Below are 25,405 nucleotides of genomic sequence, written 5' to 3'. Positions count from 1 at the left end.
AAACCAAGCGCTGGCTGGACCTGGCTGATTAAAACTGGTGATTAAAACTGCAGTTTGGATATGTGGGAAAAAAAAAAAGCAGAAATAAATATCTATTCCATATGTTTTGTGTTCACTCTCAGTGACAATGCAGCCCCAGAGTCCTTCAGGGATGAGTGTCCAGGCCACCCCAGGAGAGCAACACCTGTTGTTGGTGTCTCCGTATTCTTGCTGTACTGTTGGTTAAATGTCTGGATAAGCAGCATTATATTTGCATATATAAGAACGAAAAGGCAAGTTGTGGTGCAAGTTGACACTATTGAATCCCTCAGGCTGCCAGGACTGAAATAAATTTGCAGCAATGTCTTTGTAGTTGTATTTTGAAGGGAAGGGAAGGAAGAGGGAGCGTCAGGTGGAACAGTAACAAGATTTAAAACAATCATGTCACAAATGATCAATGGGTAATTTTTCAGAATGAAGATGGTAATTTTTGTTGCTGTCACTTTCATTTGGATGAAGGCACTTCTGAGGGGCTGATGAAATACGTGTTACTGTGAACCCTCTAGGGGGAGTGGAGAGTAGGAAATACCTGAGCAGCGGCCAGAGACAAGAAGTGCAAGGTTAATTTGGGGAATTTGTACTCCCATTTGTCTAGTTCACATCTAATAACTATTTATTTCCTTTTAGCAGATAAATGTCTTAGTTCTTGTCCAAGGGAAGAAAACGATGATCTTAGCATCAAAACTAAGAGAAATAAGTAAGTTCTAAAGTTTATTATCTCTATGTAATGTTAAAAAGCTAATGTCTGGTACAAATGAGTGCAAAGAGAAATACAATTGTTTTCTTTTGTGTGGATAACTACAATAAATTATGAGAGTCATTCTTCAGGTACCCAATCTTCATCAAACTCTGTGATTCTCTAGAACATCTGTTTGCAAGCATCAGGCATTGAAGTAAACCTTTAGATTAGGAGGAAACAATTATTATTTGCTGTATTTGGGCAATTAGTCCTGTGAAAGCCAAGGGCAACATTCACATAATGAACAAGTGAGCTCTGGCCTGACGACACAGCTTTTCCTCAGACTTCTTGTGCTGATCCCAATTCCCCTGAAATTTCACCAAAAAGCCGTAAAGTGTTTATTTTGCCGTCAGCAGGATGTGCATCCCCAAAGCACTACGTGATTTCTACAGCTGGTTTTGATTTTAAATTCTCTTGTATAATGTGTAAAAATTACCTGACACTCTGCTTTGTAGCCTGAAACAACGGCAGAATACAGAGGTTCATGGATGGACACTGAAAATAGCGATTTTGTTACTGAAGAAGTACAGTCTAGGGCTTTTTGCAAATGTATTAATATTAGACTATAGCTAGCAGTTCATGATATAAAAAACAAAATACTGTAGGATTTTAATTTCAAACTAGAATTTAGTTATCTTCAGCATTAAAATAATGTATAAACTCCTTTGCTATATGAAGATTTTGTCATTGTAATTGAGACACAGCACTGGAGATGGCTGAATTGGCCATAAGCAGAACTGATTTTAAAAACGTAGCTTGTAATTCCTTGTGAGAAAAGCTGCCGAGTTACTCGGTGCCGTGAGCAGCAGAATGGGAATTCTCAAGATGCAGAGTCCACTGAAGTGCTGGTTGGGCTCCGAGTTTTGGACAAGAGGCTCCACATCACCAGCTTTTCACCTTCCAAGGTGCAAATCTGACCACCTGCTCCCTCTGCTTCATTTCACTTGGGCACAGACCACGTGCTGCTCACTCCACACCGAGACCAGAGCCTAAAAAGCTTTTGTCCTTACAAAAAACCAAACAAATTTTCATTTTGGTGCTGGATAGACAGAAAAATAATTATTTCAGGGTTTGTTTTTAAATATGCTGTATTCCCTATTCTATCTTATTTCATTTAAGTAAATTTACTTAGTAAATCATATTGTTTCTTTGAAGCACAGTAAATCACCTGCTGTACAGAAAGTACTGTCCTAAGGATAAGATCTAATTCCATCTAATTCCAGAAGCTGCAGGTGTGGAGCTCTGGGCTCCACCAGCTGCTGTTGCACGTTTATTTACGTTTCATTGGGGTATAATGAAACCGCTCTAAAAACAGCGAAGTCAGGTTCTTGCTCAGGTGATGCTCTGGTTGTGCTCTATGCCACGGAAAAACCATCCTCAGGGAAACCTGCATTTTCTGGGTTTTCTTCACAGAATGACAGAAGATCTCGGGGGTCCCTGTCCCACCCTGGTCCCCACGGGTCTCCGGGACCTCTCCATGGAGCTTGAACATCTCCAAGGCTGGAGCTCTGGGCAGCCTCTGAAAAGCTTTTTCCTTTGCTTAGATGGTTTTCCCGATATTCCCATCATTTTCGGCACAAAAAAAGTCTCTGTAGTTTACACCATTTTCCATTGCCTGGGAAGGACTGGAGGAAAGGGCCTGTTGTGGCGCCCGGCTGGTGGAGCAGTGTGCTGTATTCAGTTTCAGCTTGAAAAAGCTTTTTGTGCGTGCTAGAAATTGGATTGGGCCTTTCATGGATCGTGTCACACAATAACATTTCCCACTACAATATAAAAGTCACTGTCATTCTGTGAAGAACGCCAATTTGATCTCTCTCAAATCGCTAGTAATGCAGCGTCATTTTAGGATGAATCTAAGTGTAATGGAATTATTTGGAGAGGAAAGGTAATACGCTGGGGCTCATGTTACATACTGATCTAATTCATTTGCTTGCAAATCAAAAAGTGTTTTCCTGTTGAAATTTCCAACTAAGTATTATTCCGTAGTGGTGAAAATTGCATGAGTGGAAGATGCAGTCATGCCTTGTAGGAGGCTAAAAATCAAATTGCCTTGCTTTCGTTATCCTCACGTGAACTTTGTGATCATTGTGAGGCTCCTGGTCTTTCCGGAAAGAGCCTTAATTTGTCCTGAATCCATTCATTGCTCAGAGCATTACTGACCAGCAGGACTGGCCCACAAGTCTGGTTTCGAGGTCTGAGTTGGCCACCTTGTCCGAAGTCAGGAGTTTTGGATCCCCATCCCAGATCCCATCACCTCCTGAAGAAAACTCCTGCCCGCCTTCCAGGCCCCGTTTCACCGCCCTGTCCCTGGAGATGCTGGGGGCACCTGGGGGCCAACCTTCTGCCCTCTGAACCACAGGGAAAGAGGTGTTGGCTGCCAGCCCTGTGCGAGGGCAGCGTTCGTGGTCTCTAACACCGATAATATTACGTGGTTATTGATCAGGGGTGAAACAGCAGTGCCACCCCTGTCCCTTTATCCAGGGGGACTTGTAAGCAAAGGGACTCAGGTAATGAATATTAAGTGTTTTCTCAGAAACACCTGGTTATTCTATTCAGCTGCAATGTTGGGAAGAGGCTGTCAGGATAAATACAGACCTCTGGCACTGGCAAGGGGCAGGTTCCTGGGTGGTGCTTCATTTGTTTGTGCAATGCAGTGCATCGCCGCATTACTGCCCTTCGGAGTGAGCTCCTGGGGTCCGTGGGGACGTAAAATAAGGATTAGTACTGACTTTCAAGTTTGGGGGCACAAAACCAGGAAAGAAAAATAAAACAAGATGGGTCTCTTCAGTCACTCCTTTAGAGTTTTCCCTCCTTGGCCAGTTTTATATAAAGCTGTCATTTTTCTGCAGCTTGAAATATAGCGCGGTATTTCGCTGCCGATTTCCTCTTTGATCACCCCATAGAGCATCCTTCCCCATAAGGAGCTGTCGGGGTCCCTCAGCAGCGCCCACCAGCCCGTTGCGTTAATAACAAACAGCGGGTTTGGGTCATTTCTGGGCTGTCAGTGTCTGCTGCGGGCACGCCGAGGAGCCCCACGGGATTGTCTGGACAGGGTTAAAAATCCTCTCCCGCGCTGGCAATTACTGAACTTTTTTCTCTCTTGCCTTGTTAAAGAACAGAAGATCCGCAAGCTGCTGAGCAGGGGAAGGCTGAAATGGAGGAGGAAAGCGAGGAAGCGTCGGCCCCTCAGGTGACGCCTCCCCTGGAGGAGCGCATCACGCATTTCCGAGACATGCTGCTGGAGAGGGGGGTAAGGACGCGCCTGCTTTCCGGGCGGGTCTCGCTGGTGGGACTAGGGCACCATGTTGGACCACTGCAGGAACCGTTTCCTAACTGCGACTTAGGAATCGAATGAAGAATTACTGAGAGGGGTTTTTCTGTCTGTTAGCCGTGTGGGTTTTGTGTTCCTTCTCTGTGGCTTTTCTCCCTGCGTGGCTGTGCAGAGCTGAAAGCCCCTCGCAGGTGCAGCTCCCAGGGAATCCCTGTAGACAGACCCAAGGCCAAGCAGAGGCTGTTCCAGCCCAGCCCAGTGGCTCTGCAGGGCACGGGGCTGTAGCCACACGCCGTCCCAGGGGTCACAGGAACCCCCAAGTACAGAAGATGTGTCACGTACATGAGCTGAGGCTCAGCAGCAGCCCTGCCAAGGAGGAGAGCCGGTGGCTCCAGCTGGGGCGGCGGATGCTCCGGGGTTTGGGCTGGACAGGGACCACACGAGGTGGGAGCACCTGGAGCATCCTCCCCTCCCACAGACCTGGTGGCTGCGGAGCCGGTCCAGGGTCCGGGAGGGCTTGGGGTTATTACAGCCCTTTTCCCGTGACCTCATCGAGATTATGAGTCGATAGATGGAGCATAAATTCAGTTTACAGACAGAACCCATCAGTGCTCTGAGCCTCATGAGCAACAGTGAAATATGAATTACAGATCAACTAATAGCATCTGGCGACTGAGTCGGTAAAGAGCTTCAGCCTGATTATTGTGTCCTGAGGCAGCACTTCCAAACCTGTGCTGAACTGACCGTCAATGTGAGGGATTTTGGATACTGTTGTTTATGTACGTAAAGCCCTCTCCACTAAAGTTCATCTCACAGTGTCCCTTCTTCCAGAGAACTGATGATTTTCAGCATGAATGGAATTAATAAACTTAACACGTTTAGGCCCCGAGCCTGCAAATGTAAATAGGTGTGTATAATGGAGCAAGGTGTGCAGATTTTGTACCTCCCTCCAGCACTCTGCAAATATGTATTCTATAGCAGTTTGTTAATTCATGCAAGCAAAAAAATCCAAGGTGTCTGTTGTTAGGCAGTAAAGCCTATAAAATTTATCACCAGTAATCAGCAGACTTTAAAGGTGGATAATTAGAGCTTCAGAAGCCCAATAGTAACTTATCTCCGTGCCAGACCTGCTTTATTAATCCGTTTTGTTATTTATGCTTAAAAAATGCAGAAGTGCCATAAATGAATACTAGTGGAAGACTGCTGCTGACATACATTAAATCAGGGGCCAATAAGTCAAAATTTGAAGGTATTGAGGATATTCTATAATAGGATTCCTCAAGTGTTTCCAGTGTAAGATTCAGACTTGCTCATAAAAGTAAGACATACAGGGAATTGGATTTGCTATTATCTTAAAATGTATAGCTAATGGGTTACTGTGCTTTTGCCCTAAGCATTTTTAAAACGTCCAGAGAAGCCGCTGGTTCGCACCAGCCGGTTGGCATTTCTTGAAATGCAGTGAGGCCATTAGTGTTATTTTAAACTGATTATTTAAACAAACGTCTCCTGTTATTTCCTTGTAATGTTATTTCTCGTGAAGTTCCATGCTGGCCCTACAAAGAGCCTGAACTAGATGCAGTTCTTCCGTGTACTTCTGAACCTTCCTACGTAAATTAGATCAACAGGAGAATATTGACTGTAACATTTTAAAACCCAAATGTAATTTTGGCGTAGCTCCGAGACAACAGCACCGTTCCGAAGTCTGTGGCAGGTTTCCCAGTGTAAATGTGCAATCTCTGATATCCTCCTGGAGGTTCAGAAGTTATCACAAAACCCTGAGCAAACCCAAGCCTCCTGCTGGCTCCCTCACCGCCGCGCATTCAAAATATCCAGAATCCCTAGGAAATTCCCCTCTTTGCTTGGCTGCTGTCAGTGCAACAAGACACTTTCAAGGATTCAAGATTTTACCTTCTTGACACCGAGGAGAAGAAAGGGGGCCGGGGCTCCTAACCCCCACTTTCCCATCTCAGTTTTATCCTGTACTTTGCACTCTGGCAAAGAGCAGCAGCTGAGAGCTGGAGACCCACGACAAGCTCAGACTCCTCTTTTCCTTTTTGTCTGTGTGGATCCTGGGCCACAGAGGTCAGGATTTGTGCTGGGAAGAGATCCCACCCCCATCCCTGTATATGTGTGCCCTGGTTGAAGTCCCGTAGTAGGGAAAATCACCACGGTACAATAGACATTGGGAGATTAGTCAGAACATTAATATTTTATATGCTACTTTAGAGCTCCAAAATGAATATCCTGAACAGCATATGGCATGTGTAGCTAAAACTAAATTATAAATATCTATAGCTAACACTTAATTCTGGTGTACATATGCAGTATGTGAAAGTAAATCATTACTAAAGAAAAAAATCATAGAGAGGAATGATTATGTGATAAATTAGCCTGAGCTTCACTAGCTTTGAGTTCCAACTGGCCTTTGTGCTGGAAACAAATACAAGAGAGAGTATACGAGACATCCTGAAAAACAGCGGCATTCCCGCTGCTTGGTGCTTCTGGAGGGGAAACCCCAGAGCTCAGGGCTCGGGCGCCTGCGGGGACATGGGGGGGAGCACAAGCTGCCAGAAAACGGCCATTGCAGGGGGCAGCTCTGAATCACTGCCCGACCTTAAATATCCCAGTTTCTAACTGCTCCAAGAGGAAACCCAGTCCATTCAAACCCACTCTGCACCCTCAGAGCCTTCCCCTTTGAGTGTTAATCTCTCTGTTTTTATTATACTTCGCATACTTAATTTTTTTAGAGTTTACTCTTCCTTGTTATTAGATGGAGTGAATAGAATGTTTTATGTTTCTCCAGAGTTTTCTGTAGCAAACTAATTAACAGTGATAGAGTAATAGAATCATTTTGGTTGGAAGAGACCCTTAAGATTATGGAGTCCAGTCATTGACTCACCCCTGTCCCTGCCCCATGTCCTGAGAACCTCATGTCCGTCTGTCCAGCCCTCCAGGGATGGTGACTCCAGCACTGCCCTGGGCAGCCTGTTCCAATGCCCCACAGCCCTTTGGGGAAGAAATTGTTCCCCAGATCCAACCTCAACCTCCCCTGGCGCAACTTGAGGCTGTTTCCTCTGCTCCTGATGTTGTGCGTGGTATCAAAATCAGGCCGGGGTTTCCATCGAGCGCTCCCAGAATGTTGCTTCATTAAAGCCGCGGGCGAAGGGGCCAGGGCAGGGGCCAGGGCAGATGAGGAGCCTGCTCAGCTCTGTGGTGGCTCTCACAGCACCGGGAGGAGGCTTTGGAGAAGATGGAAGGAGCTCTGGAGGAACGTGACGTTTTCATGGGACGTGCCTGCAGGATGTGAGCGCTGGTGGGGTTCAGCAGAGAAGGCTGGAAGCCTCGGCAAGGAGACGTGCCAGCCCTGCTGTTGGAGGGAAGCGGCGCTTTTACTGCAAAAACACGATGCTTTGAAGATTTTCAGCGTGTGCACACGCTGACAGCCCTGTTTGGGTTATAATTTAAGTTTTGCAGAGAAGGGGAGTTAAAGCTGAGATAATTGCCTAAATGGAAATTGCTGCTTCTGTTGTACAAAGCAGAAAATAAAGTGGCATTTTCCTTTCTGCTACAGATTCTTCCCATCAAAACTTGTGGAACGAGCATCTCCCAGATTCTCACTGAGATGTCCTACAGCAAATCAATACTAATGGTGTGGGGGCGACCAAAGCATTGCCAGAAACAGATTAAAATTCAGTTTCCAACCGCTCTGAGGCATCCTTTAGAGGGTTCATTAGCTTTCTGAACTCCACTTTTGCTTCACCTTGGAACATTTCCTTCTTTCACATCCTTATTAAAATTCCTTAATGCAACTGTGTTTGTGTACTTCACAGGTTTCAGCATTTTCTACATGGGAAAAAGAGTTACACAAAATAGTATTTGATCCACGCTACCTTCTACTAAATTCAGAAGAACGTAAACAGGTGAGCATCACCTCCAGCGCAGCTTCTGATGGCAGCAAACATCTCACGAATAACTCTAATAACAGAGTAAGGATTAAATAAGTTAGGATTAAAGAAGTAGCTTAAAATGAAAATTGCTTTCTTTAGCTTTGAGTGGGCCTGGCAATGCAGGTCCTGCCTGTAGGAAAGCGCCGTCTGCTTTGGACAGCACATGGTAACAAGTGTTTGTTCCTCCAGAGGAGCTGCAGCTCTTGGCTGGTGGGAGCAGCTCCCGCCGAGCCCGGGGCGCTGGGCTGCAGAGCGGGAATGGCCGTAAGCAACGATTCCTCTCTGAATTATTTAAATGTTGCACTGAGGCTGCTTCACTTTTATTACTGAGAATATTTTCTAGAGTTTGGCAGTATTTACTGCTATATTTTGCAATAACTCAACTTGCTATAAATGGCCAGAGCACTGTGGCTATGCTGGTATCTGTTTGAATGGGAAAGGGGACTTTTTGCTGCCTTGTTGATTTGGACATTAATTATCACTGCGGATCTAAAAGGACCCGGGGGCTGCAGATTTGTCTAAAAAAATTATTAGAGGTGCAATGTTGCTGCGGAGAAGGTGAACGCTTCTGTTCTGCAGTTATTTCTCTTCCTTACCGGTCTTTTGTCTTCCTGGAGAAGGAATAATTTTGAATAGGGAATTGGCCATTTTTTAAATAAACATGATGAAAAATGTACTTATTCCTATTCTGTTGCACTGGGGCCCATATTGTCTTGTGATTCTCCAGAGAGCTTCCTGCAGGTATTTACTGAGGGACCGGGCGCATGTATCTTCATTCACTGCTACCTTCCCAATATTTTCTTTCTTAAGAAAAAAAGCGAAATAAAATAATAATGAAATATGGGAATGGAAATGTAAGAGAAACTGCTAGAATGGAGAATACTGCTAAACAAGAGACTAAGCAGCCAGTTTTATGTTTATTTCAGAGAATGAGCAAGGACAAAACCTAGACCTTGCCGAGTCAATCAAGATACATCTTTCATTCTATCGGCCTTGGAGATGATATAATGAAAATACATCATGAATACACATAATGTAATGTGCTGCTGAGGGGAACCTCGCTTGTGGGGTCTATTTAATACCCAAGGAAAGAGTGATGAAAAGCAAGTAGTTGGCAATCCCGCGGGTGGAAGCCCATGGTCAGGTAGAGGTTGGCTCTGCGAGTCACTGACTCGGGCTCAGGGGGAAGAGGGTGGTCGTTGGGTGCTCTTCAGCAAAACAGGGTTAACAAACCAGTGAATTCCAGGTGTGAAATATATTTTAGATACTATGCTTGAAGTTAATGCTTCTAGATGGTCATTATGCACAGTTCTGTTTAATTAGGCCTCATTGTCGTCCAAGAAGTAGTTTCAGAAAAAAGTTAGACTTGGACAAGAGTAGATCCCTGATTTAATGAAAGTACCTGTTGGGGTACAACTCAAATTACTAGAAGGCATTATTTAGGTTTATGGAAATATTTACCTTCATGGATGCCGACTGTGTCACCTGAATAGCGAGCGTCTGAGTACTTTCTAAATCATATTGGAGGGAGTTAGGGGTGAAAAGTGGCTGAAAATGAAAAAGAGGAATGAATGGAGTGAATGAAGGAATGAAGGAGTGAATGGATGAATGCAGGAGTGAATGAATGAATGAATGGATGAGTGAATGAGTGAGTGAGTGAATGAATGAATGAGTGAATGAATGAATGAACGATTGCAAGAATGAGTGCTGTGGCACAGCCGGCTCATCATTTCTCCTCCCCACGGGCAGGCAGGTTGGGCCGGGCAGGACAAGTGTTCTGACCATGGTCTGTAGGCATCTGAGGGAGCTTCCCCTGGACATGAACTTGTGTAGGGGTGGCTCTGGTCTCGGGGTGCCAGCTCTGCTGCGGGTGGGTGTCCTCACGCTGCCCAAGGGACGTGACCATCTGTATGGAACATCTGCGCTTTGCTCCGCTTCCTTCCCAGCATTTCCCAAGGGGTTATTAGCAGCCGAGAGACGCTGCTATGCTTAAGCAAAGAACAGTGAAGGGCAAAGTAGCAACTGTATTAAAATAATGAGCTATCTGTTAATTTTGATTTATTACTTTCGTAATAGCTTCACTGATACAGCAAGGCAAGCACTAACAGTGTCACCTCCTTTATTTGTTCCATGGTTTTTCCGTCTCCTCTTACACTCAACTTACACAAATGCATGCAGTACAATATATTCAGATTTCCTAGGTTTCTCCAAGTACTTCCTTCATGGCCATTTTTTGATGTTTACTTTTCCAGTGTTATTTCTTCCCTTTTCCACATCCATACTAAATACCAGTTGAAATTCGGTTACTTCAGCTTTCATGACATGCAGATTTGCACCTATGCATCCTCATGGCTGATGAGAAAGCAGCCGTGGTAGTAACCACAGTAATCATATTTCATGTGTGTAATTTGTGGTGGAAAGGATGGTGAATATGAAAAGCTATTAGCATTTCGAGGAGCGGCTCCTTTTATTCAACACCGTAGTGTGCCACACTTTTTACAGCATGAAGTCGGCAGGGCCAGATTTTTGGTATTAAACGTAATTAAAGCAGTTGGCAGAATTTTGTGATGGAGCGAACTCCTTAACTCCTTTTCAAGACATCAAAAATCCTGATGCTGAGCACTCTGCTGCATATTTAGGTGCCAAATACTGTTAAAGGAAGGTTGTCAACCCTTCCAAACACGTTAAAGCTTTCGGGTGGATGTGTACAGAGGATCTTGTGTAAGCTCATGGTTTTGACAACTGACGTGAGAAGTCTTCAGGCTTTTTTGGGGCTAAGCCACAAAATTTTGATGTTTAGCATTACAGACGTTTTCAGGAATTCCAGCAAGCTGGGAAAGATGCAAGACCCAAACTAAGCCGCGGTCACTTGTACCGATGTACGGCAATAATGCTATAGGCGTGAAGATGCAGGCGAAACACTGGAAATTTTGATTTATGTTGCAGTTGATGTTTGAATTAAGATGTTGTCTGTCCAAATTATACATTTTTCCAGCTACTTATTTTGTGAGAACGTGATCAGATTCAGCCGCATGCAGGTCGGCCCGTACTGAGGGCGGATCAGAACCGCAGATTGACAGCCCTTTGATCCAGCAGGAATACCATAAGGGCTTTGTTAATAAACACTGTCTTGTTTCCCTTTCTTGGAAAGATATTCGAACAGTTTGTCAAGACCAGGATCAGAGAAGAGTACAAAGAGAAGAAAAACAAGTTGTTGTTAGCCAAAGAAGAATTCAAAAAGCTCCTGGAAGAATCCAAGTTATCGCCAAGGTACGGCTGTGCCTTCCGGAGATCTGTTAAGATAAGCTTTCTCATTTAGTCTGTGCTTATCAGCCCCGCAGCGCCCTAACACTGACCATGCTCTTTATAACAAGCTCATACATCTAGTGAACAATGCTGGTGAGACACATCTCCCCTCATATTTTACAATATCTTGTTATATTACTGGGAAAGGGGACGTACCATCGTTCTCGCTGTTCCTTTCTCTCTCTGGCAATAAGAATGTGCAGTATTTTGCATAACATATTTATTTTATATGCATGTAAATGATATAATTATAGAACGCACACACACATATATATTAGATATATAAAATCGGTGCCTGAATGTTAAATCTCATTTATATTAGGCATGCAGGTGTAACTAGTGAAAAACTGTATTTCGGTTTGTTTTTTGATGGAAGAGAAACATAATTTAACACAGTATCAATGCCACGTTACTCAATTAAAATAAGGCATGCAATGTAATCATTTATTTTGATTTTTGAGCAACAGATCCAAACCTGCACAGCAGCGAGTGCAGGGCTTGGGATAGCACTTGCTCATCTGTAAGCGATATGAAAATAAGGAGGTTTAAATGTTATACCTCTGGTTGAATTGTTGGAACTAAGAAATTACAGTTTTCTTTACTAAAATATGCAGGTAATTGTACAGCGCTACCTGCCTAGACACATAGATACAAACAGCACATCAGGCTCTATGGAGGTAATAATTATAAGAAGTATTTTTACAACAAAACAGAATATTCTGGGCTAACATAGCAGCTAAATGCTACGGAGCATCCCCTGTGTGCTTCTCTGCATTGACAGGGATCAGTATCTCGGGTTTTTAAATAAAAACCCCTTGTTGGCCTGTGAATCGTGATGCCAGTTCTTCCTGGTGCCACCACACTGCTTGTAGACCTGGACCTATGGACCTGGGCTGGGATTAGCAGAGTCATCTGGTCAAAACTAGCAGTGAAATGCCAGTGAGTTCCCATGTATCCTGTTTGCAGGTGCTGGGCCCGAGGATGAGATCGCGAGGCAAAGCTCCCTGTGGATTTCAATTGTGTTGTGCCTGTTGCTCAGTGTTACAATTATTTTTTTTGCTATTTTTAGAAGAAATCAAGCTAGTGTGGTGTTTCATCCGGTGTGCTGTAGTGCTCACAGTCAAAGTGGATTTGCTTGCAATTAGCCACAGGTGTGGTTTTCTACTCTATTTTAGGCTAGTTATTGAGATATCGGCCGTAAGTACCAGCAGGCGTTGATTGAAGCTGCAGTACCCTGTGACGCAGCAAATACTGTGGTAATGATTCCAAATTGTCCTGCAAGCTATCACTCAGATTCTTCTAAATTAAAACGTCAGGTGAACCGTTGGAGGCTGATCCGTGAGGCCGAACCCGCGCGGCTCTGTCCTGGTCTCACCTCCCTCGTCCCGGGGTCACCGGCACGTTGCCATCAAATAGTCCCCAGAACAGCCCTGATTTTTGATGTCTGGGTAAAAACTGAAGTGAGATCCATGTCCAAGAGTCTGCGAGGGGGTTGGCTAAGTCACAGCTTTAAATGTCTCTCTTTTCTGCAGAACAACGTTTAAAGAGTTTGCAGAGAAATATGGAAGAGATCAGCGGTTTCGCCTTGTGCAGAAGAAGAAGGACCAAGAGCATTTTTTCAATCAGTTCATACTTATTCTTAAAAAGAGGGACAAAGAAAACAGGATAAGGCTACGGAAAATGAGATAAAAGCTCCTGGAACTGGCAATAAATGCGCGAGACCGTGCGGTGGCTGCAGGAAGGAATTCAAATGGAGGCGAAAGCGTTCGGGGTTCAACTTACGACATCTCGGTGGGGAAGGAGATTTCCCCGAGAAAAACTTTCTCTAAGCAGAGTTTATTGAACATACACTGAATTTGTGGAGGTCGTTCTGCAGGAATCTGAAGGATATTTTGTTCTCAAAGAATTAATGTTTCATATTGAAGCTCTCTTTTGTACAACATCCAGAGTTTGATGCATTTCTAATTGCCATGATATGTCAATTCCTTAATTGTTTTAATTATGCAAATTACTTGTAATATACACAAATTATGAATCCAATGCAGATTTGTAATTAAGCAGAAGCAGATGCCATCCATAACAATCTCAAGATATTTTCATCATTTAGGGGAATTATCTAAAGCAATCTTTTGGCAACTTTGTGCATTAACACAAAGCGTTTAGGGTCCGGTGGTACGCAGGAATTCATTACCCGGTGTTCATACATCTCTGTCCAGTTCTCTGAGTAGTAGTAATAAGATATTAATTGTTAATCTTAGTGAAGAGTGTGAAAATCTTGGCATATGTTCCATAGGAAAACTCTGAGTTCCAGGAGTTGCTTTCTGCTTCCCGATAGCAACACCTCTCCGGCACCGTTCCCGGCAAGAAGTTCTTTGGTAAAACCATCGCCGTATGATTTTAATTATGTTGCTGTATGTGAAAAGTCTGCATGAGATTTTTCTCATCCTATTTGTATAAATAAATATTTAACTTTTTTAATTAATAAATATTTTAAGCCAACTTTCAGGGGGTTTGAAGTTTCTAAACTTCTTGCAATATTGGGTGAAGTAATGCAGGGCTCGTGGTTTTTCCCTGAGAGGCAGCAAACCGTTCACGGTTTGTGTGCAAATTCCACTAAGAGTCCTGAGCATCTCGAGAGCAAAAGAGTTGCTCTGACTCCCAAGGTGGGAAACCGTGGCTGGATGAGACCAGCACAGCCCTGCTGAACATCACCATTGCACATTCTGTCTCTGACCATAATCATTTGCTCAGTTGACCTCATTTTTAGGTTATTACTCATTAGATTTTCAGATTTTGACTTAAATCACAGAATTAGGGACGTATATTTATTCCTTTTGGCTATAGGCTGTTGAAAGTAGAAATAAAGGTGAGATTATGCTGGATTTCTGAAAATGAGAAACTGAAAGAGGTGGGTGTGAGAGAGGGCTTCCTGGCTGGTTGTCGGTAAAGTTAGAAGAACTTTAGAACATTCTAGGAAGATCCGAGATGGTCCTAAAGGAGCCAATAAAGCTGCATAACCACCTTCAGCTTGCTGCTTCTACAGGGGAATAACTGAAACTGGATCTTAAACGAGACTTTTAATAAATATAGTCTGTCATAAGAGGAAGAAAACCTCTATGTTTGCTAAGTTTGAAAGTAGCGAGAACACGAACTGCAATCAGCAGCAGAGTCCAAGGCTGCCAGGGCAGCAAAGGACAGAACTAGAACCGAGTTTGGGCATGTGGGCAGCGAGACTGAGCTGAAACACCTTCAGAGAGAAGCTGCTCATGCTATCGGAACTGCCAGCAAACTGGAATTCTTAGGACTAGAACAGCTTTTGTCAAAATGATAATATTCGGATCCCATAGCAATTGTTCAACACTGCTGTATTTGAGTAGAACAGATCCTGGTCTGCATTGTTGGAAGAGTTATGGAAATTAAACCTGGAATGTTTGGGGAAAATAAATTAAAAAAAAATAAAAATAAGAATTTAAAAAACATTTTTAAAACAAACAACCAACCAAAACCAGGATCAAACAAAAACAACAACCCAAAGCCCTGTTCCTTTAAGGCATTGCCTGTGCCCAGGAGCCTCAGCTGTGTTTAATCCCTCCTGGGGGTTTGGCTGGTTTGGGTCTCCAGACCTGCAGCAGCAGGTTTCAGGCTCCCCAGGTGATCTGCTCCCCAGTTTGAATGCTCCTGGTAGGAAAGGTTTTCCCTTTCCAATGTGACCTTCTCGTGCTGTGGTTAAATCCATCATGGCTTGACCCACACAGACATGGAAAGCCATGTGTATTCTTTGTATCTTGCCTGGAAGCTGTATATATCTGAAGCAGTTGGCTCTCTGGGCTGAGCAATGGCCAGTCTTGGGTCTGCTTGCACGGCGGTTCCTCTCCAGACACCGGTTTTATTGCTGCTTGTTGGTGTCTCCGGTTGTGCGTCCCTGCAGTCGCTCCATGATTCCGTCTGTGATAGATTATCTTCTTTTGCTCAGGTAAGTGCCTTGGGCTTTTGGATATCTGCTCTTTCTCAGTTTTCAACTTGGAAAAAAATAATTAAAAAGCGTGTAATGGTGCCCAGTTAAACCAACAGGGTAGAGAGAACAGCCCTGAAACCTCAAAAACACACCCAGGACAGGTGTAGCAGCTCTGATTGTAAATTGGTGGGTCACTGGGAAAGCACTCAACGAAGAACGAGTCTGAGCTGACCCGGGAGTTGCGCATTCGGGGCAGCTCTGGTTCTGCCTCCCTAATGAACGCGATGCTGGAAGTTAAGGAAGTTGTAGTTTAAAGCTGCAGTTGGGGTGAAATGGGCTGCCGGAGGCTCCAACTTGTTGCTTATTTACTTTGCGTGCTGATAAAATACTAATAATCACTTAGCTTCAGTAATACTGTTTCGAAAGTAACTTGTTTGTTTACATCCTTAGCAGGATTGTATTTGGCTACAAAAATGAGATAAATAGGAGGAAAACTCAAGGTGATAATCTTATGGGGGGCGGGGTTTAGGAAAAATGGAAACTACTTAGTGAATCAATTCTGAACAATATGGGCAATGTGACAACATGCGGAATACTATTGATGGCAGGTTTTTATGGGTTTTGGCTTGGGATTTTTTCTCTGCTTTTTGGCCTCCTAACAAAGCTGCATATTTTTGGGTGGAAGTTTAGTGGCTCAGTGATAATTAAAGTCATTTTGTTTCACTTTCTTAAGTAGTTAGTGGCTCTTTTTTTGAACTTAGTTCTTCCTATTTTGATTTCTTCACTTGGGTTTACTTTAGTAAATATTACTTTCATCCCATTCCTGTGGGAACATGTTTCTATATTGCTGTGATCATTGTTGGGAGAGCTAATCTCCAGCATAAATGAAGAGAAGTCAAAGAAATGAAAACAAATGATGGCGATGCTCCCAAGGGACTACAAATTTACTTTTCTAGATTCACAGCAAGATGCTTTGGGTTTGCTTCTGTGAGCAATTTAACTTGATTTATCCTTCCAACCGTCAATGAAATATCTATATATTGTATTTCTCCAGCAGTGGCTGTGACATCCAGAATTGTTGCCTCTCCGCTCGCTTTTCATAATGAATACACTTCTGGCAAGTTTGCTTGTACTGGAGCTGTTTTGTATCCAGACAGTTTTTCATGGTTTTCTTCCATTTACTTGTCTTGAGGTTGTTATATTTAATAATGTCTTCACGTTGGGAAGAAAAACAGGGCAGCAACTAGAAATGCAGAAAAATGCTTCCCCAAACGGGGCTGAGATTCGCACGTCTCTGCACAGAGACCTGCAGCTGGTGTGGAGAGTTCCTGAGCTGGTACTGTGAGCTGCTGAACCGCACACTCGCTCACCCCTGGCTGGATGCTTCCCAGTTTATCACAATTGCTCTAAATTGGACTTTTTTTCCTCAAGCGTCCTATCCTGGGTGGGGGGGTATTGATGCAAACCCTGCAGATGTCTCTCTGTAGTGCTGGTGTGCGGTAACCTGTTGTTTCCAAGATACAGGGTGGAATATGTAGATGTGTGAATGAAATGGGTGAACGTGTGAAAACGTGTTGGGAACCCAACTTCTCACGTCAGCACATGGGCACCGCAGTCGCTGGCTTGAGAACAGCGGGTTTGAATATCTCTGGGCACCCAGATCTCCTCATAGCTGATAATATTAAATGGCCGTGTAGATAAAGGGCTTGGTGGAGGTTCCTGCTGACAGCAGCAGTTGGGCTTCACCCTTCGTTTGTAAGCGCTTACATCTGGAAAACAGCAAACAGCTTTTCATTGGGGTGGAAGAGTCTCCCATTTCCGCTACACGAGCTGCCGTGCTCTAAGAACTTGTTTATAGAATTTTTCAACATCTCCTTGTTGGAATCTATTTTGCTTTAGCCAACATTGACTTTGAGCAAAAGCACTTCAGGGTTAACCAATCAAAATGATTTGTGGGGTTTTGTTTGGGTTCTGTTCTGTTTTGTTTGTGGTTTTTTGTTTGTTTTGGTGGGGTTTTTTGTTTGTTTGTTTTATATCTAACTAGCTGCTTTACACAATTCCTGGGGTTTATTAAACCTGTTCGTAATGCAACATCGTATTTTGTTAGTAATTTTTATATCACATGTGCAGCTAGAGCAGATCCTCTCTGTTGTTGCTTCCATGGCAGAGCACAACTGCAGTGAGATTTCAATTCCAATGTTGTCCTTCCTGCTACAGGAACCTCTGCTGACCCTTCCTCAAACTCCTTCTGCAGCGTCTCCTCTCATACCTACAACAAAATAAACAACTTGCAGGGCACTTGCTGGAGGTCTCATTCTTCTCCAGCTTGCCCCGACTTTGGGAGCAGCACAAGCTGCTGCTGACACTGAATGGAGTCTGAGCTGCCCAAAAAGCAGCTGAAGGAATTGACCCAGAGTGGACGAGTGTTGGGAACCCCGGGCAGCCCAGTGGGCTGGAGGGCGAAGCTGCAGTGTCACATCGCTCTGTTCGTGGAACAGGCTTTACCTGATCAAGCAAAATATATATATATATATATATATATATATATATATATATATAAAACATATATATATATGTTTCTTTTCCTAGTCTGAAGAGAAAAGCTCTTCCCTGGCACCACAGGAAAGCAGTATTTCTGCTTGGAACAAGCACTGCATGACAAACAAGAGTCTATTTCACTTTAAAGAGCATTTTTAATAAGGACCTTGCACATCTGAAAAGGCTGTGATTGTAAGCACGCTAGGATGAGACTTTCAAGGCCTGTGTTTTGTTTGCATTAAAAATAATTTTCCATAAGATGTGATAGTTTTTCTCCTAAAAGAATAAAATATTGATTTAATAATTCAAACATAGGCAACTGGTGGTTGATACGTCTGGCCTGCATAGGTATTCTTACAAATTGCAATTGTATTTTTTAAAATGAAAGCTGCTCGTATTTTGTCAAGAATAATCAGAGTAGCTGCGATGTTACAACGTGGGGAAAACCCTTTTCCCTGCAGCACCTGAGAGTGCTCAGCACCATGTGGCACAGGGGGCTCTGCCGAAACTGTCTGTGGTCAGAGGGAATAGGTTTGGGTGGTTTGTCTAGGAAGGTCATAAAATAGCAAAAGTAGCAACTTTAGGAGAATTCAAGCAATGCTAATGAGCTGGTTTTGGCGGCACAATGTGCAACGCTGCTTCTTTCCACTCTGTCACCATTTAATGCTTCTAATCCTAAAGGAGATTAAAGGCTTTTAATTCATTCATAAGTTTTTGTAAGTGGCCTAAGGTGAAATTCTGGCCTTAATTAAATTGTATTCTTTCCAGACCACTGGAGACCTACCTGAACTGCTTCTGGTGGGTCCTATTCTTCTGGTTGAGTGTATTCCCACATCTTTGAAACCTGGCCATCCCTTCATCCCTGACTGAGCAGCGGTAGAGGGGGGGAAATAATCCCAAAAATATATATTCCCTAGGTGGTTTGCTCTGTGTTTAATTAGCTTGAAGTGAGTAGCAGGGGCAGTTATTGCTTGTCATCTGCAGCACCAGTCTCCTGGGGTGTGACCCTGTCTTTTGAGATATCCTTATGATGTTTAATTCTCACAAGTTATGAATTCTTCTCTTTTCTCTATCAGAAAAGCCACAGGTTTAAAAGATCTGTGGATGTGGCACTTAAGTCCACCACTAAACCGTGTCCCTGGCAGTGCTGGGTTAACAGCTGGACTCAACACTCTTAAAGGTCTTTTCCAACCTAAATGGTTCTGTGATCCTAAGGAGACGTTGTTCTCAGCCCTGGTAATCTCCATGTATTATTCCACCTCAAAGGAGACACTTATAAGGGATGCTGTGACTTCTTTGCTCAAGATAACTTTCCATCCATTCTATTCTATGGTTCTATGATAATTCCCGCTCACAGGGCTGTGCGTCGATGTACATGATGCCAGTCAGGACACACTCAGGCTTGGGGTGAAGCTGGTGTACATCGTGGTATCAATGCAGGAGTTAGTTTCTAATTGCTGATGATCTCAAAGCCGGTGCTGACACTGGCTGTTCAGATGACCGATTTACAGCAGCACGTTTATTTAATTGGGGGTAGGACAGGGTTAAAAGAGAAAGGAAAAGTGAGCACCTGCGTGGTGTTTTGAGCATGGAGACTCCACGGGTCTCACAGCGTGACACCAGAGCCGTGCGGTGACAGAGCAGCTCTTCTGGGGACACTCATTGTCCAGGAGCCGTGCGGTGACAGAGCAGCTCTTCTGGGGACACTCATTGTCCAGGAGCCGTGCGGTGACAGAGCAGCTCTTCTGGGGACACTCATTGTCCAGGAGCCGTGCGGTGACAGAGCAGCTCTTCTGGGGACACTCATTGTCCAGGAGCCGTGCGGTGACAGAGCAGCTCTTCTGGGGACACTCATTGTCCAGGAGCGCGGCCTCGGCTCTTTCCAAAAATAGCAGTTGCTCAGGCACTTTCAGAGCATGTCCCTAAGGCCATCCAGTGCAGAATATTTCCATTAAAAGAAGAGGTTGCTCTTTACAGCAGGGTCCGCAGCCTTGGCTGTGCCCTACTGCACTCATCATGGGGGTCACCTGTGCCGTGAACGTGGACCTGTCAACAACAGTGTGTGTCGTTCTCCAGCTGAAAACTGGGAAGAGAAAAGGTGACTTTTTCCTCTCCCTTTTGTTCATCTCTTTAAGTATTCTGTGCTTGTCCTCTGTTAGGAGAAAAGTTTTGTCACAGAGGGGAAACCAGGGAAAAAGGAAACAAAAAAAACTGTAAGATTGTTTACTTTATGTGCTGTGAGTTATAACACGAATTATGCAGAATGCTGGAAGTGAGCTGGAATGCCTTCAGGAGAAGGAATTGCGGGTTTACGTCCCGGTGCTGATTTCTTGCTCCCAGCACCGTCCCCACCAGCCATTGCGAGTCCAGATTGTTCCATTGAGTGGGATCCCACCGCACACCTGGTTCCGCAGGGTTTGGGGCAGGAATTCTCATTGCATGGAAAACACGTTTCTAGATTTGTGTCTCCGGATGGTTTTACTCTTGCTTGTTAGGCTTCAACTGTGAGAAGAGAGAATTTTATTTCCCTCGGTGGAGTTGCTGCCTATTTCTTGGGCTTTACAAGTAGCTTGTGATTATCTTTCCATGACAGAACCTTCATGGTGATAAAACCATTGTGTTTTCCAACTGGTATTTGGTAGCGCTAGGCAGAATAAGGACGAGGTGGGGTTTTTGGTACTGTCTTCAATATATTTGTTTTGAAACAGCAGACGAGATGAGAAGTTTTACTCCACTGGTCTGTTCATAATATCTAGGAAGACAAGATGATATGTTTAGAATCTCGTTTGTTTTCTCACAATGGTTCTTCCAGTCAAAAGTCAGTGTGTTGCTGCGCTGTGGCACGATGTAGGGTTGGCACCGAGGTCCCCAGCCCCATATGAGCATCCCCAAGGGAACCCGCTGCGGGAAACCCAGCACAAAGCTGGTTTTGGTCAAAGGGAAACAGAAGCATTATTTTTCAGACCAGCCATCTCCACTCTGATTCCCAATTAAATGAAAAACAGCAAACTGGAGAACCTATTGAATCACAGAAGAGTTTGGGTTGGAAGGGGCCCCTTGGTAATTCTGATCGCACCGATGCAAAGCCATGGTAGAGCTGGTGCTTCGGTGGCTGGTAGTAACTCAGTTCCTTCTGACAGTAATGACAGAAGCAGATGGTTTTGCACATGGTTTTTATTTCAATTTCTATAAACAAACATTTATTCTGACTGCTATGCTAAATATATATATTTTATTACATGGTCTTAGCTGCTACTGTGAGTAACGGTAATTACCTAACCCATGTGTTGGGTTTATAGCTAGAGTCTGACACCTACTTTACAGCAAATGAATATATGATTTACATATATCATATATATATATATGAATATAGCGACATCACTCCAAAGTTTAAAAAAATAATAATAAATGGAGCCACCTTTAGTTGATGCTCCAGAGGCAGAATAATTTCTAAAGCAATCTTCATGGCTGTCTCGCATGCTGCTGAGATCAGGCTAATATGAAATATGCAACAGCTCCAGTTCTTCCTTGTACTTCTGACATAGTGCTTTTAATAAGAAAATATGCAATATACCTTCGCGGTGCATCTCTGCATCTTCCCAGCAATTCAGGGAAATGTTCCCAGGTTTTAATTAAACAGAAGATGATCTTCTCTTGATCTAGACACAGAAAATCAGCTCATCAGGGACTAGGAAAACCCCAAGTAACTGGGCCGCTTTCCCTTAGCTTCTGTTGTTAACCAGCTTGGTCCTGGCGCTGCTGCTCCAGCAGCATCCACCACCAGAAGCACCTTTCTGCCAAGCAAGGTGCCGTATGCAGCGATGGATTTCCAGCATCTTTCAGAAATAACATGTTTCACCACACGCTGTTCTTCCCTCTCCAGAAGCCGAGGCTGTGGTTCAGTTTGTGGGGGGTCGGGCTTGCTGGACGTGCTGCCTGTTGAGCCCTTGGAAATAGAGGTGTCCCATTTTTCCATGTGGGAGTGTGCTCCACGCTCATGTTTTATCTGGACATGCCTGAATTTTCCAAGCTTTCCTCTGGGCTTTTTTTGTCTTTACATGAATTATTTCATGAACCAGCACCTTATTGAGCAGCAGCATTAGCGGAGGACCCTGTAATACAGAGTGTGCCCCAGCTGATGGGCTGGCTGAGCCCTTCCCATGGACATCCCAGATTACTGGGGGATGCTGGCAGGGCTGCGCTGTGCCGGGCTGCGCTGTGCCGGGCTGCGCTGGGCAGGGCTGCGCTGTGCCGGGCTGCGCTGTGCCGGGCTGCGGACAGGGCTGCAGGCAGGGCTGCAGGCAGGGCTGCACCATGGACTCTCAGAGCCCAGACGGGTTCATCAGTTTAGCAGACGGCAATGGTGCTGCTGGCTGTTGGAGACAGTGATGCTGGGCTCTGTGCCTTCCCTGGTCGCCTGCTGGCATGGCTGCTGTGATGAAGCCAAACTCCAAAGCTCCTGTTTTCCAAACCAGCAAATAGAAAACGTGCTCACCTCATAGCCTGCTCCCCTTCTGAGCTCAGGCCAGTAAAAAACATTTTGCGATCCAGCACGAGCTTCGCCTGCAATGTGTTAGTTCGTGGATACAGCCTTGTCAAAGCAATACACTTAAAAATGAATGCTGGCAAATCAGAAATCATACTGCTTTTTGGGGAGGTTAGCAGAAAAATTGCTATTGCCCCTGCCATCTCCTCTGCTTCCTCCTCCGCTCGGGACGCCCCCAGACTCGCTGCAGCGGTGCATTAAAATCTGCAGAAAGAACCCGGGGAGCGAGAGCGATGCCCGGCTGCTCCCAAACCCCGGCAGGAGCAGGACCTGCACTTACATCTGCTGGTCATGTCTTTCATTGCCCATGAGGATATGCCCTGAATGCTGCAGAGCTGAAGCAGCCCCAGAAAATGCATCATTCAGTTGAAAGGCCGGAGCTGAAATTTGTATTGAGGTTGGACAAGGGTGGCGGGGAGCGGGTGGGTACCTGTGTGTGCTCAGGGGAGGATCTTGCTGTGCAAAAGCATCTCCTTGGTCCATCATAATCCATCACAAGTTCCCATTCTGCAGCTCATCTGTAACCTGTCACCAGACAGGAAGGTGTGACAGCATTTATCAATAAGCCATAATAACAATAAGAGTCGTAAATACACGGGAGCAGAGTATTTGTAGTCAGAGAACAGCACTTTGCACAAATCCTGCTGGGATCGGATTATCCTTGACTTGACTTTCCTGATCTTTTGGTATGCTGCTCGATAGACGTCCTTCTAAACTCCATCTCCTATTTTTTTCACTTTAATTCCTGAACTCGATTATCCGCTTTCCCCTGTGTTTAAGCCAGTTTTGGTTCACTTACTTCACACTTATCTTTTTGAAAAAGTGCCTCTGTTTACAGTTTAGCTCATTTAACTTTTGTTTTCCTCTCTCTCCTGCCGCAATTATGTGTTATAACGGATAATTTATGCTTGGGGGATAAAAAAACGGGGCAGTTTGTTCCAAAACTGTGTAGCTATTTAGCAAAGCCAGCTCCTTCCAAAGCGCTTGCCACCACTAGTAAATCACTTGCAAATCCTGCAGATGTCCCTTGGCTGGGTTGATATCTGCAGCCCGGATATGGAGCATCCTCTCTTATAAAACAAATAATATTGTTTAATTCTATCTGGGCTTTGTTTAGAAGCCGTACCGTGGTGACGGTGCTGCAGAGGGACCCCCGAGCCTGCGGGTCTCTCTGTCACTGCACTGACAGCCGCAAGTTATTGTTGCTAACCTGAAGGAGCCGCTGGTCCCCATACCAGAAATCACTCCTTATTGCAGTGTGTCTGGGCTGGTTTTCCTACTTAATAACTCTCAAAAACACTCTCAAAAACTGCATTTGCAACCAAGGTATTTTTAGCACTAAAGTTGCTGAGCAGTTGAGCTGAGTTGAGGAGCTGCTGCTGTTTGGAGAGGAGAGCACGTTGATGGCAGCACTGGTGTCAATGGGCTTACATTCTCTTTTCCAGCAACTATTACACACTTGTAACTTTCAGAGGTAGTTTCTTTTGCAAACACCTAGATGGATGAAATGTTCTCAGAGCAAATAAAACAGGGGAAGAATATTGCTTGTAAACGTTACAGGTGTATTTGTCAAAAGTTTGTGGATTTCTTTTTCATTCAGTCCCCAGTGACACTTTCTACATCTGGTGTATTGGAGATGAAGTGAGTTCCCTCTTACATGGGTTTAAATACCCGGCAGGCTGCAAGTGTCAAACCTCGGCCATGGGGCATTGTCCCAGCCGCGCTGCTGTGGGACCGCCCGGTGCTGCCCCACGGCTGTCCTTCGCTGCCATTGTCCATGCGGTGACAGGCAGAGGGATGGGGACCCAGCACGGTGCTGGGTGTCCCCAAGCAGCAGCCACCACAACAGCTGATGGCCACAAGGAGCCCGTTCCATGCAGAAAACCTTTGGCAAAGTCCCCAGGAAACAGGCACAGCCGAGAAGCTAACTGCTTGAGGGGAAATACAAATTTCTCGCCTACCAGATTCATTAAGCCACCCAGTGTACTTATACATATGTATAATCAGCCATTTCCAACAACTCCTCATTCCTTTTATCTCCTGATAAAAGGGGATGCATTCAATTAGCAAACAGAGGCTTTAAAAGGGTGATTAAACAGAGCTCCGGAAATAATAAACCCGTTTAATGAGCAAGGTGTTTTTAGCCATGCCATTTAAGCTGCTTTTGTTCTTGGAGAGAGAGTGCAAGCTCAAGCCAAAGAAGTGTTTACTGGCACATTAGCTGGGAAGTCTGCGCTCCCCGGGTGCCTGACTTGCAAATAGTTTGTGCCAAAGCAAAGGATGCTCGGGGAAAAGTTTACAGCTGTTCCAGGAGGACATCTGAGGTTCCAGGAGGACATCTGAGGTACCAGGCAGATTAGATTTCCCCTTTAGACTCCTTTCCGCTGGAGGTTTCAGAGCTATTTCTTTTCTGGCTGATGCTTCCACAGCACTGTCCCAGAAAAGTGACACCTCACTTGTTCTAGACAAGAAATAGCCGCTGTTACAGCCAATGAAGCAGGGAGGTAACGTGGGGAGCTCTGCTCCGCGCTTGGCCGGGGGACAGCGGCAGCTTCCCGGGAAAACCTTCCTGGTTTTAAGAAGCTACTTCTCATTTGTTTTGGACTGTGGTTTTGAGTTTGAAATGTCGGTTTCTTTGCTCCTGACCCAGCAAAAGGACAAGCCAAGACCTCTGCTCGCTGTGCCTCCAGCCATCGCCTGTTTTCTCTACTTTGTGTTTGGATTTGTTTGTGTTTCCCTATCCCAGCACAAATGGAAAGTGTCTGTGGTGCGGGTTCATCTCTTGGCCTCCCCATCCTCCCCTGGGCTCGATACCACAAACTCCCACAGCACCAGGCAGGAGGAGCGTCCCCATGGACCAGCCAAGGCTTTGCCAACATACAGTTGTTAAAATTTGCATCAGTCTCCTGTAGGGCCCACTTTCATTGACATCGTGTCACTTAGTGAAGAAAAATGCCATTACTATCTGCATTTCTCCTATCAAATGTGTTCCTGCCCAGCCGAGCTGCCTCCCCAGAGTCTTTTCCTTCTGCAATAATTTTGTCAAATTGATGCTTGCATCCCT

At 44.7% G+C, this 25,405-nt stretch overlaps 1 protein-coding gene across 2 annotated transcripts in view; it reads left to right on the top strand.

The window, feature by feature from the left end:
* Positions 1 to 13,801, top strand: part of TCERG1L (transcription elongation regulator 1 like) — a 73,377-nt gene extending 59,576 nt beyond the window's left edge. Inside the window, exons 9-13 of one of the 2 annotated variants that reach the window (XM_082052819.1) lie at positions 670 to 736; positions 3,893 to 4,028; positions 7,880 to 7,969; positions 11,148 to 11,266; positions 12,835 to 13,801. In XM_082052819.1, coding sequence (XP_081908945.1) covers positions 670 to 736; positions 3,893 to 4,028; positions 7,880 to 7,969; positions 11,148 to 11,266; positions 12,835 to 12,991 — 569 coding nt within the window. In that variant the 3' untranslated portion in view covers positions 12,992 to 13,801. Of the gene's footprint in view, positions 1 to 666; positions 737 to 3,892; positions 4,029 to 7,879; positions 7,970 to 11,147; positions 11,267 to 12,834 lie in introns of both variants that reach the window. The other variant, XM_082052818.1, reaches the window with a different exon arrangement.
* The last annotated feature ends 11,604 nt before the right edge of the window (positions 13,802 to 25,405 follow it).

This window comes from Streptopelia decaocto (genome assembly GCF_964273445.1).
Source record: "Streptopelia decaocto genome assembly, chromosome: 5".
Lineage (NCBI taxonomy): Eukaryota > Metazoa > Chordata > Aves > Columbiformes > Columbidae > Streptopelia > Streptopelia decaocto.
This window is presented reverse-complemented; position numbering and strand designations above follow the sequence as displayed.